General features: G+C 38.6%; 1 protein-coding gene across 2 annotated transcripts; it reads right to left on the bottom strand.

The window, feature by feature from the left end:
- Positions 1-2,818: 2,818 nt before the first annotated feature.
- Positions 2,819-13,211, bottom strand: LOC133148400 (uncharacterized). 2 transcript variants are annotated; one of them, XR_009712556.1, is made up of 9 exons: positions 12,817-13,211; positions 10,896-11,005; positions 9,531-9,743; positions 9,012-9,119; positions 8,037-8,217; positions 7,345-7,513; positions 4,461-7,263; positions 4,177-4,299; positions 2,819-3,248 (listed from the first exon to the last, which is right to left on the bottom strand). XR_009712556.1 is itself a non-coding variant. In XM_061271484.1 (6 exons), the coding sequence occupies exons 3-6, from the start codon at positions 9,739-9,741 to the stop codon at positions 7,137-7,139; spliced, it is 1,590 nt and encodes a 529-aa protein (XP_061127468.1). In that variant the 5' UTR covers positions 9,742-9,743; positions 10,896-11,005; positions 12,817-13,166; the 3' UTR covers positions 5,197-7,136. The 2 variants fall into 2 exon arrangements, 1 of the variants encoding a protein (XP_061127468.1); XM_061271484.1 differs by lacking the exons at positions 2,819-3,248; positions 4,177-4,299 and having other exon boundaries at positions 5,197-7,263; positions 8,037-9,119; positions 12,817-13,166.
- Between the last annotated feature and the right edge of the window lie 410 nt (positions 13,212-13,621).

The following is a 13,621-nucleotide window of genomic DNA, read 5'->3' as shown; positions in this document are numbered from 1 at the left end:
GAGCGTTTTTTTCGATGCCAACCTAACCAGAGTGACGGGAGCGGCACAATTCAGAAAAAGTGCTCAGCTCGCCGAGAAAATGCGATTTAAGCAATAAAATTAAAAATGCTTATAAAACATAAACCAAACGTTGGAGGTGGTCATTTCTTAATGCGCAGTAATAAACTCGGCACTCTAAAGCACCCGAGAGCGTTTTTTTCGATGCCAACCTAACCAGAGTGACGGGAGCGGCACAATTCAGAAAAAGTGCTCAGCTCGCCGAGAAAATGCGATTTAAGCAATAAAATTAAAAATGCTTATAAAACATAAACCAAACGTTGGAGGTGGTCATTTCTTAATGCGCAGTAATAAACTCGGCACTCTAGAGCACCCGAGAGCGTTTTTTTCGATGCCAACCTAACCAGAGTGACGGGAGCGGCACAATTCAGAAAAAGTGCTCAGCTCGCCGAGAAAATGCGATTTAAGCAATAAAATTAAAAATGCTTATAAAACATAAACCAAACGTTGGAAGTGGTCATTTCTTCATGCGCAGTGATAAACTCGGCACTCTAAAGCACCCGAGAGCGTTTTTTTCGATGCCAACCTAACCAGAGTTACGGGAGCGGCACAATTCAGAAAAAGCGCTCAGCTCGCCGAGAAAATGCGATTTAAGCAATAAAATTAAAAATGCTTATAAAACATAAACCAAACGTTGGAGGTGGTCATTTCTTCATGCGCAGTGATAAACTCGGCACTCTAAAGCACCCGAGAGCGTTTTTTTCGATGCCAACCTAACCAGAGTGACGGGAGCGGCACAATTCAGAAAAAGCGCTCAGCTCGCCGAGAAAATGCGATTTAAGCAATAAAATTAAAAATGCTTATAAAACATAAACCAAACGTTGGAGGTGGTCATTTCTTAATGCGCAGTAATAAACTCGGCACTCTAAAGCACCCGAGAGCGTTTTTTTCGATGCCAACCTAACCAGAGTGACGGGAGCGGCACAATTCAGAAAAAGTGCTCAGCTCGCCGAGAAAATGCGATTTAAGCAATAAAATTAAAAATGCTTATAAAACATAAACCAAACGTTGGAGGTGGTCATTTCTCAATGCGCAGTAATAAACTCGGCACTCTAAAGCACCCGAGAGCGTTTTTTTCGATGCCAACCTAACCAGAGTGACGGGAGCGGCACAATTCAGAAAAAGTGCTCAGCTCGCCGAGAAAATGCGATTTAAGCAATAAAATTAAAAATGCTTATAAAACATAAACCAAACGTTGGAGGTGGTCATTTCTTAATGCGCAGTAATAAACTCGGCACTCTAAAGCACCCGAGAGCGTTTTTTTCGATGCCAACCTAACCAGAGTGACGGGAGCGGCACAATTCAGAAAAAGCGCTCAGCTCGCCGAGAAAATGCGATTTAAGCAATAAAATTAAAAATGCTTATAAAACATAAACCAAACGTTGGAGGTGGTCATTTCCTAATGCGTACACTGTAAAAAAAAAACCGTTGTTTTTACGGTAAAAAACTGGCAGCTGTGGTTGCCAGAACTTTACCGTAATAAATATGGTGTAACATTTTTTTACATTACGGTAAAAGGATATTAGGACAGTTGATTTCACGTTTAAGATTGCCATTCAATTCAATATTTTACCGTATAAAAAAAAGGTTTTTCCAACAAAAGAAAAGCTGTTTTGCCATATATTTGACAAGAAAATACCGTATGAATGCCGCATAAATTAAATATTTTGCCATTAATTATTACACTATTTTACTGTAAAAGTAAAACTGTAATTTCCACGGTAAAAAACTGGCAGCTGTGGTTGCCAAAATTCTACCGTAATAAATACGGTAGAGCTTTTTCTGCTATTACGGTAAAAGGATTTTGTACTGTTGATTTGACAGGTAATATTGGTATTTTATTTCATATTTTACCGTATAAATAAATATTTTTTCCATCAAAATAAACAGTTTTGTTTTAAAATTGACATGTAAATACCTTATTAAATAAGGATTTTGCTAGGAAATGTTACAGTATTTTACTGTTCAATTAACAGTATCTAATATAAAATACTACGTTATTCTGTACAAATTCCCTGGAAATATCATATAAATAAAGGTTTTCCATTAAATATGACTGTGTTTCACCGTATACTTAAAGTGAAAAGAATATTTTGGTGTCCAAAATTTTACCGTAATAAATACGGTAGAGCTTTTTCTGCTATTACGGTAAAAGGATTATGTACTGTTGATTTTACAGGTAATTTTTGTATTTTATTTCATATTTTACCATATAAATAAATATTTTTTCCATCAAAAGAAACCTAGTTTTGATTTGTAATTGACATAGAAATACTATATAATATAAAAGATTTTGCCTAAAAGTATTTTAGTGTTTTACTGTACAATTAACAGTATTAAATATAAAATACTACTTAATTCTGTATAAATTCCCTTTAAATATCATATAAATAAAGGTTTTCCTTTATATATATATATATATACCGTTTTTCCCATGTATAATGCGCCCCCATGTATAATACGCACCCTAAAAATGGCTGGAAAAAAGCCTGTACCCATGTATAATACGCACCCAAATTTTGACTCTGTAAACGTAAAATTATTTCAGAAAAAAGATCATCTTTGGGAACAACCGGATGGTATTCTGCCGGTCAGTATCACTGCGCATGCGCTAGTAAACTCGATAGCGAAGAAATGTTTCAGATTTGTGTAGGGTACATTGTGACAGCAAACGAGCAGGTGATCGAGCAGGCATCTGATACGAGAGCATTGTGTTCGTATGGAGCGTGTTTGAAGTGAACAGCAGAGAACAAAGCGCATCCGTAATGGCGGCCTCCGTATCATATCCGGATTTAAAAAAATAATAATAAAAAATGTTTGTACCCATGTATAATGCGCACCCCAGAAAAAACTGCCAGCTGTGGTTTCCAGAATTTTACTGTGATAAATACAGTGGAAATTTTTCAGTATTTAGATTTTATTAATGTTGATTTAACTTTTAATGATTAACATTATCCCACATTTTTTCCATCAAAAGAAAGACATTCACCCGAGAGCCAAGAGCAGTCACCCCGTCGCCCTCCTCTCTCTGCCGCTGGAAGGGCGGTGTGCGGTACATCTCGCGGGGCCCTTGTCCGCGGCGCATCGTGTATTGTTGGTTGCTGCTTTGTGTTGCGGGGTGGTGTCCTATGCTGTATGGAAGGCGGGCCGGTGGAGGGGATCGGGTACGGCGGCTGTACTCCAAAAGAAATCTGAAAATGGACAAGAAAATAATATAAACCAGGATTTGCAGGTATTCTCATTAGATCAGATTATTACAGTTATCTCATTCCTCTCGTTCCTCCTTCTTGGGGCCACGATTCGATTCAAAATCGATTTTTGATTCAAAAAGATTTTTTATTAAAACGATTCGATTTTATTCATAAAGATTTCTTATTGGGTTTCTGATCATGATCTACTCTCATCTGCTTTGGTATACAGAATGACAAGTGGACATAAAAGTGTCCTTTTCACATTTATTACCGTATTTTCCGGCCTATAAGGCGCACCTTCAATGAACGGCCCATTTTAAAACTTTATCCTTATATAAGGCGCACCGGACTATAAGGCGCACCATCATGTCAGATTTTTAATCCAAATCAAATCATTCTCCATTTTATCTTTTTTATTTCAACTTCAGACGGAACAAATTACTTTATAATCATAAAATAATGATCCATAGTCTTTTTGATTCATGATTCATAGTCTTCAGCGGGCCACTTATGATTGATTTCATGACACAATGCTTTGGGCCAGTTTAAATTTAGGAATTTGGTCCATATATAAGGCGCACCGGACTATAAGTTGGTTTTTGAGAAAATTTTAGGTTTTTAGGTGCGCCTTATAGGGCGGAAAATACGGTAAGTTAAATTCTTAGGGAAGTGCCTTTATCAACGACATTGTGTGGTCCTCAATTAGGTAGCTATCTATACAATACGTTTGAACAAAAATAAAGGACTTCTGCATAATACAAAGCCTGGTGTGCCTGTTTTTTAAACAATTTTTTTTTAATTTAAAAAATCGATTAAAAAATCGTTAAACAAAGATCTTATGTGCATCGATTTTTCCCCCACCCTTACTGAATACATATAATACATTTATTAATAATACATAATAAATTAGTTATTGCCCATTACTCACAGGACTTTTGTTGCATGTGCAGGGTCATGGTGAATGTAGTAGTCGTTGGCTCTCTTCAGTCCATACTTTGCATGCCCCTCTCTCATCTACGAGTGTTGTCAGTCTCTCTTTCTCACTCTCATTCTAGGGAATACAGTAAGTTTAAACATAATTATATTATATTTTACCAAGAGCATATCAAGCATTTTATAGTGAGATCTATTTTATAATCAAACGAAACATCCTATTGAAGAAATGCCCCACCACTGTCAGTCTACAGCAGCAGTGTGTAAGGAAAAACTTACCATAAACGTTGTGACTGAATGCATTAACAGGTCCACGTTGAAGGAGGACCATGTTGACAATAACATCACCACTCAATTTCAGGACCTTTGGAGGTGTTTGGCTTGGCCTATTGGAAGGAGATCAATAGTTTGAGGTTTGAGACTGATGTATATCTGATCTAATGTATATATTCCAAATAAGTTGCCAACTTACCAGCTCAGTTCCTTAGCATTCCACTCCACCCCTCCATACAGTTGAATAACTGAACATTTTAGGTGTTTTTTTTAGGGAGGGATAACAGGTCAAAAAGTATTCCATACAGAAATGGTATATATAATGTAATAATTAGGAACCCGAAGATTATCTTACTCATAAATATGTAATAAACATTGTCCAGTCACCAATTCAAGTTTAAAGTATATAAAACGTTAGAACATTGCGATATGATTAGATATGAAGGACATGACAAATGTAACCATTTTTGACCAGTTGAAAAGGGATAAAAAATTATTCACTTTAACATGCCTAATTAGACACGAAGACTTTGGGAAACACCAGATAAATATTGGGATTTGGTTTAAAAAACAACTGGATAAATCTATACAAATTTTTGTTTTTGGCGACTGGATGGGGAGCACTTCTCTCATGTGAATTGCTTAGAAATTCCCTTATTGTTAACCACCCATCCTCTAAATCAGGGGTCACCAAACTACGGCCCGCGGGCCGGATACGGCCCGCAGGACCGTTTAATCCGGCCCGCCAACCCTGAATAAATTGTATTATTAAACTTTTTTTTTTTTTTTGCTCATTTTGCCTGCAATGACTGCGTTTCCCCAGTAGATGGGGAAGCGCTCGCCTGCGCATTTACTACCGGAAGCCGTGTCAGAAAGCTCGGTGCACACTCACAAGTGCGTGTACGGACATGGCGCACTCGCGCTCTATTTGTATCAGTCCCGAATTTAGAGCGTGGGCTGTGACGACAGCATTCTTGTAATTTGCGCGCTGAGCTTTCAGATGCAGTTTTGCGCTAAAGCCACCCACAAACCTTCCCCTGGAATCCTTCCGTTAAAATGTCGCCCAAGTAAAGCAGGGTGAACACAGTGCCGAGCGTTTAAAAGAGTTGCCAATTTGGCTCGACGTACGCGACGTGACGTTCAGCCACATGAACGTCAACATCTACCCGTCACAGATCGAGGTAAACGGACCAACACCTCGGATCTCGCCTAAGAATTGCCACAACAAATTTTACTCCAGACTATGACGCACTATCAAACTTTAACAAAAAAGACAGCGGTGTCTACAAGCCTACTGGAACCTACAAAAGGATTATAAGGAAGGAACACAAGAACTTTAAGAGACTGCTCATATGTGTCAGAGAGGTTCTGCTCTGACAACTGAGCTGAACTTTTATCTGTTAAGATTGTGCATGGCACAACAGAAAGTTAATGTTCCATGGTTTTTTTTCTATGAAGAACCCAGAGAGAGTTATTTAGTTATTATTTATTTCCTGTTTTTTCTGTGAAGAACTCAGAGAGGGTTTAGTTATTATTTATTTCATTAATAGTGTTATTATTTGTTTCCTGACTTTTTTTTCTGTAAAGAACCTGGAAAGGGTTATTAAATAACCGTTATTTGGTTATGTGTGGCTTTCTGGAAAATAAAAAAAAAAAAATTTTTTTAAGCTCCCCTACGATCGTCACACTTTTTCTGTTACAAACTGCCACCGGCCCGCCATCAGAGAAGGGAAAGGTTATGTGGCCCTCACAGGAAAAAGTTTGGGGACCCCTGCTCTAAATGCTCAAGGTCTCTTGTTTGTGGTTGTATGTCATTCCCGCACCTTCCTGTCAGTCTTAGGCTGTCTCTCTCAAATGAAGGTTAAAAGCCCAAAAAATATCTTGATAGAAAATGGCCATAGCTGTTTTTATAGCATCAACATTTACCTAAACTTTATTTACCCCTTTCCTGGCAACCATACCCACTTCTGTATAACAAAAAGCCTCAACAGCATATGACAAGTTTTTTTTAGGTTTTTTCGTACATATTTATTGACAAAACTCCATATAACAGCTTGAGTATTGACTCAATAGATTGAGTCAGGCTGTATTATGTGTAACTCCGCAAACAGTCAGCAGCTGTGTTACAGTGAACTGTAAATTGCATTTAATAATCCACTGGCAGACAAATAATCAACTATGACTCTCTGAAAGAGTGACTCACATAAACGTGATTTACATGGGACTACAATATTTTCAACACTTATTCTACTCAATAAACCTGAACGACCAATTGGCCACAAAAAACATGTTCTTCTTACATTTTGAAATATAGGAAAGTTATTCCACTTCTGTGAAGTTGTAAACAGCATTGGTTTGAAATTGTACAAACTATAGAATTCACAAAACAATTACCTTAAAGACTGTAAACGAAAAAAAGTGCCATCAAAGACATTTCTGGATTAATTAGCACAAATCCACTGATCGCTCTCAGTGAAGCTAAACACGTACCTTTAGAAACCACCAGACATTTTCCAACAAAAAGTTAACACTGGATTTCAATTTACCTTGTGGTACAATTTTAAAAACAAAATAGGTACAGTGTACCATAACATATTGTATACTTGAACATCCAGTATACCTGAACACACATTAACCACTCATACCTTAACCACTTGTCCCTAAAGGGTTAATAGGGTGTGTCTATCTCCACTCATGGTCTGCGAGGTCTGCAATCAGAGTGAGGACTCTAGGATTGACTGAGAGTACTTTCTTTTTTTTATTCCACTCGACCTTGGTGCCTCTCTCAGGATTTATTGAGAAGAAACACCTTCATAAGAAAAAAAACAAAGAAGTAACAATTAATGGGTGAGATCAAAGAAATTATTGCTCTAGCAGAAATAAACTGTACCTTTGGAGAAACTCTAGTGTTGATCGTAGTTCCACTGGGTAGTGTATGTTGAAGCAATAGAAACTCCCAAACAGCAGGCAAACGGCAGAGGTGAAGGAAGTGATGTGGTCGTTGACAACCTTTTGGTCAATGCTCAACATGAATGTGTCAGCAGAAAAGCAACAGGACCCTGAAAATATTAACAACATAAAAAACAAAATGAAAAAATAAAAACATTCAGTTATAAGGACTTAAATGTCAGATATTGACTAAAATACAATGGTGCTTATTACATTAAAACAACAACAACATTTTAATAGCGTACTGAAAACTGAGTTAATTTAAACTATGCTATTGCATTGAATTCTCCTATGGGCTGGTCTTGGTGCCAGGTGAAGTAATAAGATATACAAGTGTAGGTAGGTAGGTAGGTAGATAGGTAGGTAGGTAGGTAGGTAGGTAGGTAGGTAGGTAGGTAGGTAGGTAGGTAGGTAGGTAGGTAGGTAGGTAGGTAGATAGATAGATAGATAGATAGATAGATAGATAGATAGATAGATAGATAGATAGATAGATAGATAGATAGATAGATAGATAGATAGATAGATAGATAGATAGATAGATAGATAGATAGATAGAATAGTATAATTTGATGTCAGTATACATATAGATTTAGCTGCGGGGTTTGGTTAGACATTTAATTTTTGTTTACTTACCACACACAATTATGCAGGGTGTTGCCGGCAACTTCTCTATCTGAACCTCTTGGGCCAGGCATGTCTCCTCAACGTATTGGAGCAGGTTCTCCTCCTTCTCACCAAAATGAGCCAGTAAAAGAAGTACCATCTTTACAAGGTCTTGTGAGCAACCATCCAAATGGCCCAGCTCAGTCTGAAACTTGAGAAGAGCATCCAGGACTTGTTTGCGTTTTTGTGCATCAACATTCTTGAAGAAGTTTAAGAGGCGTCTTCCTTTTTTCTCCACATTGCCAAGGAAAGTATCCATTAGACTCAGACCAGTAAGTTCTTGGAAGTGTGCTACCATACCAGCTTCCTTGAACAAAAAGGGCCACTCTTGGCTGAGTTTCTGAATGCGTGTCCCCTTGTTGATGTCTTTACGCTGTGTGTAATAGGTGGACTGTATTAACTTTTTCACATTGTCTGCATTGAAGTCAATCTCTTCAAACATCTCCTTCATCTTGTTTTTTTTTTCTTGCTGACTCTCCATAGTCTCAGAGAGTGGCAAATATTTCGGCTCCCAGTTTATACAGCCATATGTGTCTTGAACTCTGGCTTTTTGTTCAGCTGGAATTTCTTCAGTATCAGACTCATCTGGTGCAACCTTGCGTTTTCTTATTTTTGGTGTGTTGGGTCGTTTCACATTTTCAACTCGTGCTTGGAGTTGCTTTACCAGTGAATGATATCCAGGTCCAATGACATCACCCTCTATGACATCTTGGAGGGCTTCTGGATACTTGGCCACCATTCTTTTGCCTATCTCTGTAGTGTTGTGTTTGGTTGGATTATTACACATCTTCATGATCTCAGAAACCACTATCCTTACCATCTCTCGCCGCAGCCGCGGACTAGGTCTCACCTTCCTTTCTAAACTCTGCACTAACTCTTCAGGGAGCTTCTGCCATGGTATCTGGAATGTCTCTACCCAGTTTGCCACAAAAGTGGAACAGTTACCTGAGGGGGATGAGGTGATTGAGGAGGATGATGGTGAGGGAGAGACTGAAGGTGGAGAGGAACAGACGGACAGTGGAGAGGAAAATGCTGCAGTTGTAGTGCTTGAGTCTGTAACAGAAGAACAGGAGAAACATTAAACCTTGAAGGATGTCGTGCTTCTCTGTTGAATATTTTATGTATTGTTAATATGGCTGCAACTAACATTTTTCATTGTCAATTAATCTATTCGTTGTTTGGTCCATAAAATGTTACAAAATAGTAAACAATGTTGATCACTGTTCAAGGCCTCAAGTGTCTTGTTTGTCCATAATATTAGAAAATGTTGTAAAATATGAGTTTTCATATTAAGTTTTTCCCTTTTTAAAAAATTTGACTCAAAACAATGATTAAAATAATTGTTACTTAATTTAATAATTAACTGATTACTTGTTAACTGTTAAATAACTGGATAATGTGTGCTATGCTGTTATGGCAATGTAGAAATTTTGTGAAATTATGTTAAATTTAAAAAACACTTACTGTTCTGGGCCCAAGCAGCAACAAGTCTTCTGGCTTGGACTGGCTTCAACACTGGCAGCAAGTCTCCTTCTGTAATGTACTGCAGATCATCTATGGTCTCAGCACCAAATCCCTTCAATGTATCTTCCACTGAACTAAGAACTGCTTGAGGAAGGTCTGGAAGCACTGCAGCAATTGCACTACTTATCGTCTGTATCTCTGATTCAGCCATATCTATCAGATACACAAACACAAAGAAGTTGGCCTTTAGTCTACTGACATCAAAGCATCTACTCTGACAATACACTGTGCTTCAGTGGCACTATCTGGTATCATTTTTGATGTAAGATGATAATGGCCACATGTCAATCAGTTCATTAATGTGTAGGCACTGCAATCTTCCACTGTCATTTTTCACTGAGTACATGTGGTAGTGTGGCAGGAATTCTGCTGAATACACTCTCATCAGCAAATGAAGTGCAGAATCATCTTTAACTACAAGGAGGAGGAGTTCACCAAACTCCATTGAGTCATCATTCCTAGTGACAACGAATTGCCCCTTTTTGTATATTATCCCATTATACTGCAAATCTACAGGAATCTTTGTATTAATTTCAGTGAAGCCAAATTGTAAGACTGCATCTTTAACTTGTTCACTGTATAGCTCAGAGTAGAAAGGTACGCCTTCTTTCATAAGCAAGGCTTGAGGACTCACTGACCCAGCTGAAAGATAGGCCTGAAACATCTGATGTCTTTCTGAAAGAGTGAGACACAGGTTTTTAAAGTTTTTCAAATGCCTTGCACATCTTTTAAAGTAACTATGCTTACTTTCAAAGCGCATAGTCCATAGTCTCATCAGTGGGCCAAATTTTAAAATCAGTCCTGGGTAGTGGCGCAAATAATGATGCTTTGGTCTCAAGTTGGTATCTGGAAACAGTGCTTTCCTGGAATCCAAATATTCCTGAATTAGAGCATCCAGGTAAAGAACCTGTGGCTCAGAAATCTTTTGAGCGCAAATCAAGTCAACTATGTCCTTTAGTTGCAGAGTTAATTGCCACACATCATCTTGTGCGTCTTCCACTCTGTCTCCAATGATTAAAGGTAACAGTCGTAAAAAGTTCCAGTTTTGTACAGCATGACCAGAAAGTCGCAGTGTTTTAGGACTGACCTCACATGGCTTGGAGGAAGCATCTACAGCTCCATATTTGAACTGATTAATGCGTCTGTTCAAAATAGTGTATGTGAACCATCTCTTTTTTTTAACAAAGTACCTCAGGTAAAGTGCTAAATCATAAGATAGGACACCCTCAAAGATGTCGTGACCAAGACAGGGGGGGCAAACCAGGCAGACAAACATCAAAGTGTTTTAAGGTATTAAATTCTGACCTGAACTTTATTCCATGAACATCCGCCACGCCTTCAGCTTGTAACTGATCCACTGCTGACTTGTAGCTTTCAGGGGTTCTTTCTGGTCCGCAAGAAATTGGGTCATCCCCCTGAAATTGAATTCGAGAAATGAGGCAGTATCTGCAGAAATATTTTGAAGAACTGAAATTTTCAGTAAAGCCACCAATGCAATGCGAGCCCAAGTTGTCTCCAGCAATGCAGTAGAGAGTCCCTTTAACAACATTTTCATCTGCCATTGCAATCCCATTCTCCTCCAGTAGTTTCAAGTCAGCCAGTAGCTCTGAAAAAACCTTGCCATGGCCAAATTCTTTAAAGTCCTTTTCTCTACACAGCAAAACCAGCTGCATGTGATCAACATTTGATCGAAAATGTGGGGGCAAATTTAATAGTGAGAAGTACACAGCCAAAATTTTGTGCTTCTTTTTTGCAGAACCCAAAGGGTTAACGACCTCAAATGCATCCTGGTATAGTATCAGCTTAAGGCAGTGCTTCTCAAATAGTGGGGCGCGGTGCTATTCCTGGGGGGGCGCGTGTGACCCTGGGGAACAGGCTTTTTTTTTGGCAGTACTAGAATAAAGTGTAATTGCGTGTTTACTACAGCAGGGGGCAGTGGCGCTCTCATTGTTACTTCTGTCACGTTTGCGACAGTGCAACATTTTACGACTTACAAGACAAGTTAGGATAGTCACGGTGGGGAGGGGGGGCGCGAATAGTTTTCTTCTTGCTAGGGGGGGGGCGTAACAGAAAATAATTGAGAAGCACTGGCTTAAGGCAAGATGCATTTTCTTGAAAAAAGGTATTTGATTTAAACACCTTACCATCATGGCAGTCACAGAGAACATCTGGTTTTGAAACAGAATTATCGTAAGGAGCTGCTGACATGAGCACTGATTGTAACATATTCTTCAGTGTGTTTAACACAGGAATGTAGTACGCAAATCTTTCTGTTCTGTTCTCATCTCTCCCTAGAAACACCTTTTTGGGCTCAACATATTTAAACATTTCTTTGAAACACTGTGCTCTAGAGTATGCTGTCCTCATTGGCCCTGTGTGACACGCTGAAAACAAATCACATTCCTTTACTGTATCACAGATTTTTACAATCTCTTCATCTGATACTGACAAATCTTTCAGAAGCAAGTTTAATCTGTTCAGTGTATATGTGTGTCCCATCTCATGTATGTTTTGAATCTCTTCAACGATGGTCTGAATAGTAGATGCTGGAATAAGAAGCTGGCCCATAAGTTTTATGTAAAATAAACACACATTTCTGAGGTACAAGTCACTGAAATTAGACGAGTCCCCAAAAGTGTTTTCAGCAGCCTCTGATACACTGGCAGTTTCGTGCACGGTAGGGATGTTTTGCTCATTTGTAGAAGGACTTTCTGAGTTTGTATCTCTGAATTGGCCACAAATCACATGTGCTGAACAATGTCGGTGTTTTCTGGACATATGAGAAGTAAATGAAGACTTCACAGTAAAAAGTGAGGTTTTGCATCCTCTCACTGGGCAGTTTATGGGGTGTCCCTTTGCTATGTGCTCCTTAAGGTGAGCAAGCAACTCCCTGACTCCGTCACACTGGCGCTCACAAAGTGCAACCGTGCACTTCAATGTAGCTTTAGCCATAGCATGATCCGGAGCAGTCAACGAGACTGCACTATGGTGGCGATAGAAGTGCGATTTTAATGCTGCATATCTAGAAAATACCTGCTTACAGTCAATTTCCACACACTTGAAAATACAACGGGGCTCATTGCGATGCAGTTTACAATGCAAAACATATGCTTTAAGAGACTGAACAGATTCTCCACAAACACAACAAGAATACATCTTACACGTCAAACAGGGAAATATCAACCATAAAACCTAACCTAAAAACCATATAAAACATCAACCTTACCGTAGTAAGATGCTGAAAATGAGCAAAATCCAAAATGAGAGTAGAGAAAGTTTCGACGTTGTGGTGCTGCTGCCGTAACCGTTCGTTGCTTCGTCCACTGGTAGCGGAGCCAAGTGCAAGGCGCTGATTGGACGCCTCGTCAAGATTCAAACAATCAGTTTGAATTCTGGCGCCCTTTCTTTCTTTTTAAAAATAAACAAAAACTCTGTAGGCCTATTTTATTTTGCTAAGTCCTTTTCACCTTTGGTGGTTATTGAACAGGTTTACTGCAAAATAATAAAAAAAAGGGAAAAAAAGAAAATCAAGTGCAAGTTTTTTCGATCTTTTTTTTTTAAACGACTTTTCACAATAATGGACCATCTATAAATGCAAACTTCAAGCCTACAACCTGTTTATTTCATATCGAATATCATATATATATATATATAAACAGATTAATTGGTGATTATGAAAATTATTCAAGATATTTGTAACTCTAAATACATTTAAAAGTGTAAAGGCTCAAATTATTCTAACTTTCTGTCTCTCTCTCTCAATTTGTTTTTCTCAGCAAATTTTAAAGATGCTGCAAATAACTGCACAAGACAGTTGTGGCTACATACACGCACAAGCATGTGCTGTCGCCCTCTCCGTGTCCACACTGCCACACTGGTAGGATAGAGTCTGCCGGAGCTTTGACACGACAGATCGTAGAACTTTCCGTGTGGTACCTGTGTTCTAATGTTAGCTAATATAGTAGCTCAAAGAGGCTTGAATAGTCAATTTTGGATAGGAACCCTCCTAACTAATTGAAATTACCGCAATT

This window comes from Syngnathus typhle, unplaced genomic scaffold (assembly GCF_033458585.1).
Source record: "Syngnathus typhle isolate RoL2023-S1 ecotype Sweden unplaced genomic scaffold, RoL_Styp_1.0 HiC_scaffold_84, whole genome shotgun sequence".
Taxonomy (NCBI): Eukaryota; Metazoa; Chordata; class Actinopteri; order Syngnathiformes; family Syngnathidae; genus Syngnathus; species Syngnathus typhle.
The sequence above is the reverse complement of the archived record's forward strand: the minus strand, read 5'-3'. Positions and strand labels throughout refer to the sequence as shown.

Coding starts and splice junctions, on each gene's coding strand:
- LOC133148400 (XM_061271484.1), bottom strand. CDS start 9,741: ATGGCTGAATCAGAGATACAGACGATAAGTAGTGCAATTGCTGCAGTG. Junction 9,120..9,530: donor TGCTGCTTGGGCCCAGAACA/GTAAGTGTTTTT, acceptor CTTCTGTTACAG/ACTCAAGCACTACAACTGCA. Junction 7,514..8,036: donor ACCCTGCATAATTGTGTGTG/GTAAGTAAACAA, acceptor TAATATTTTCAG/GGTCCTGTTGCTTTTCTGCT.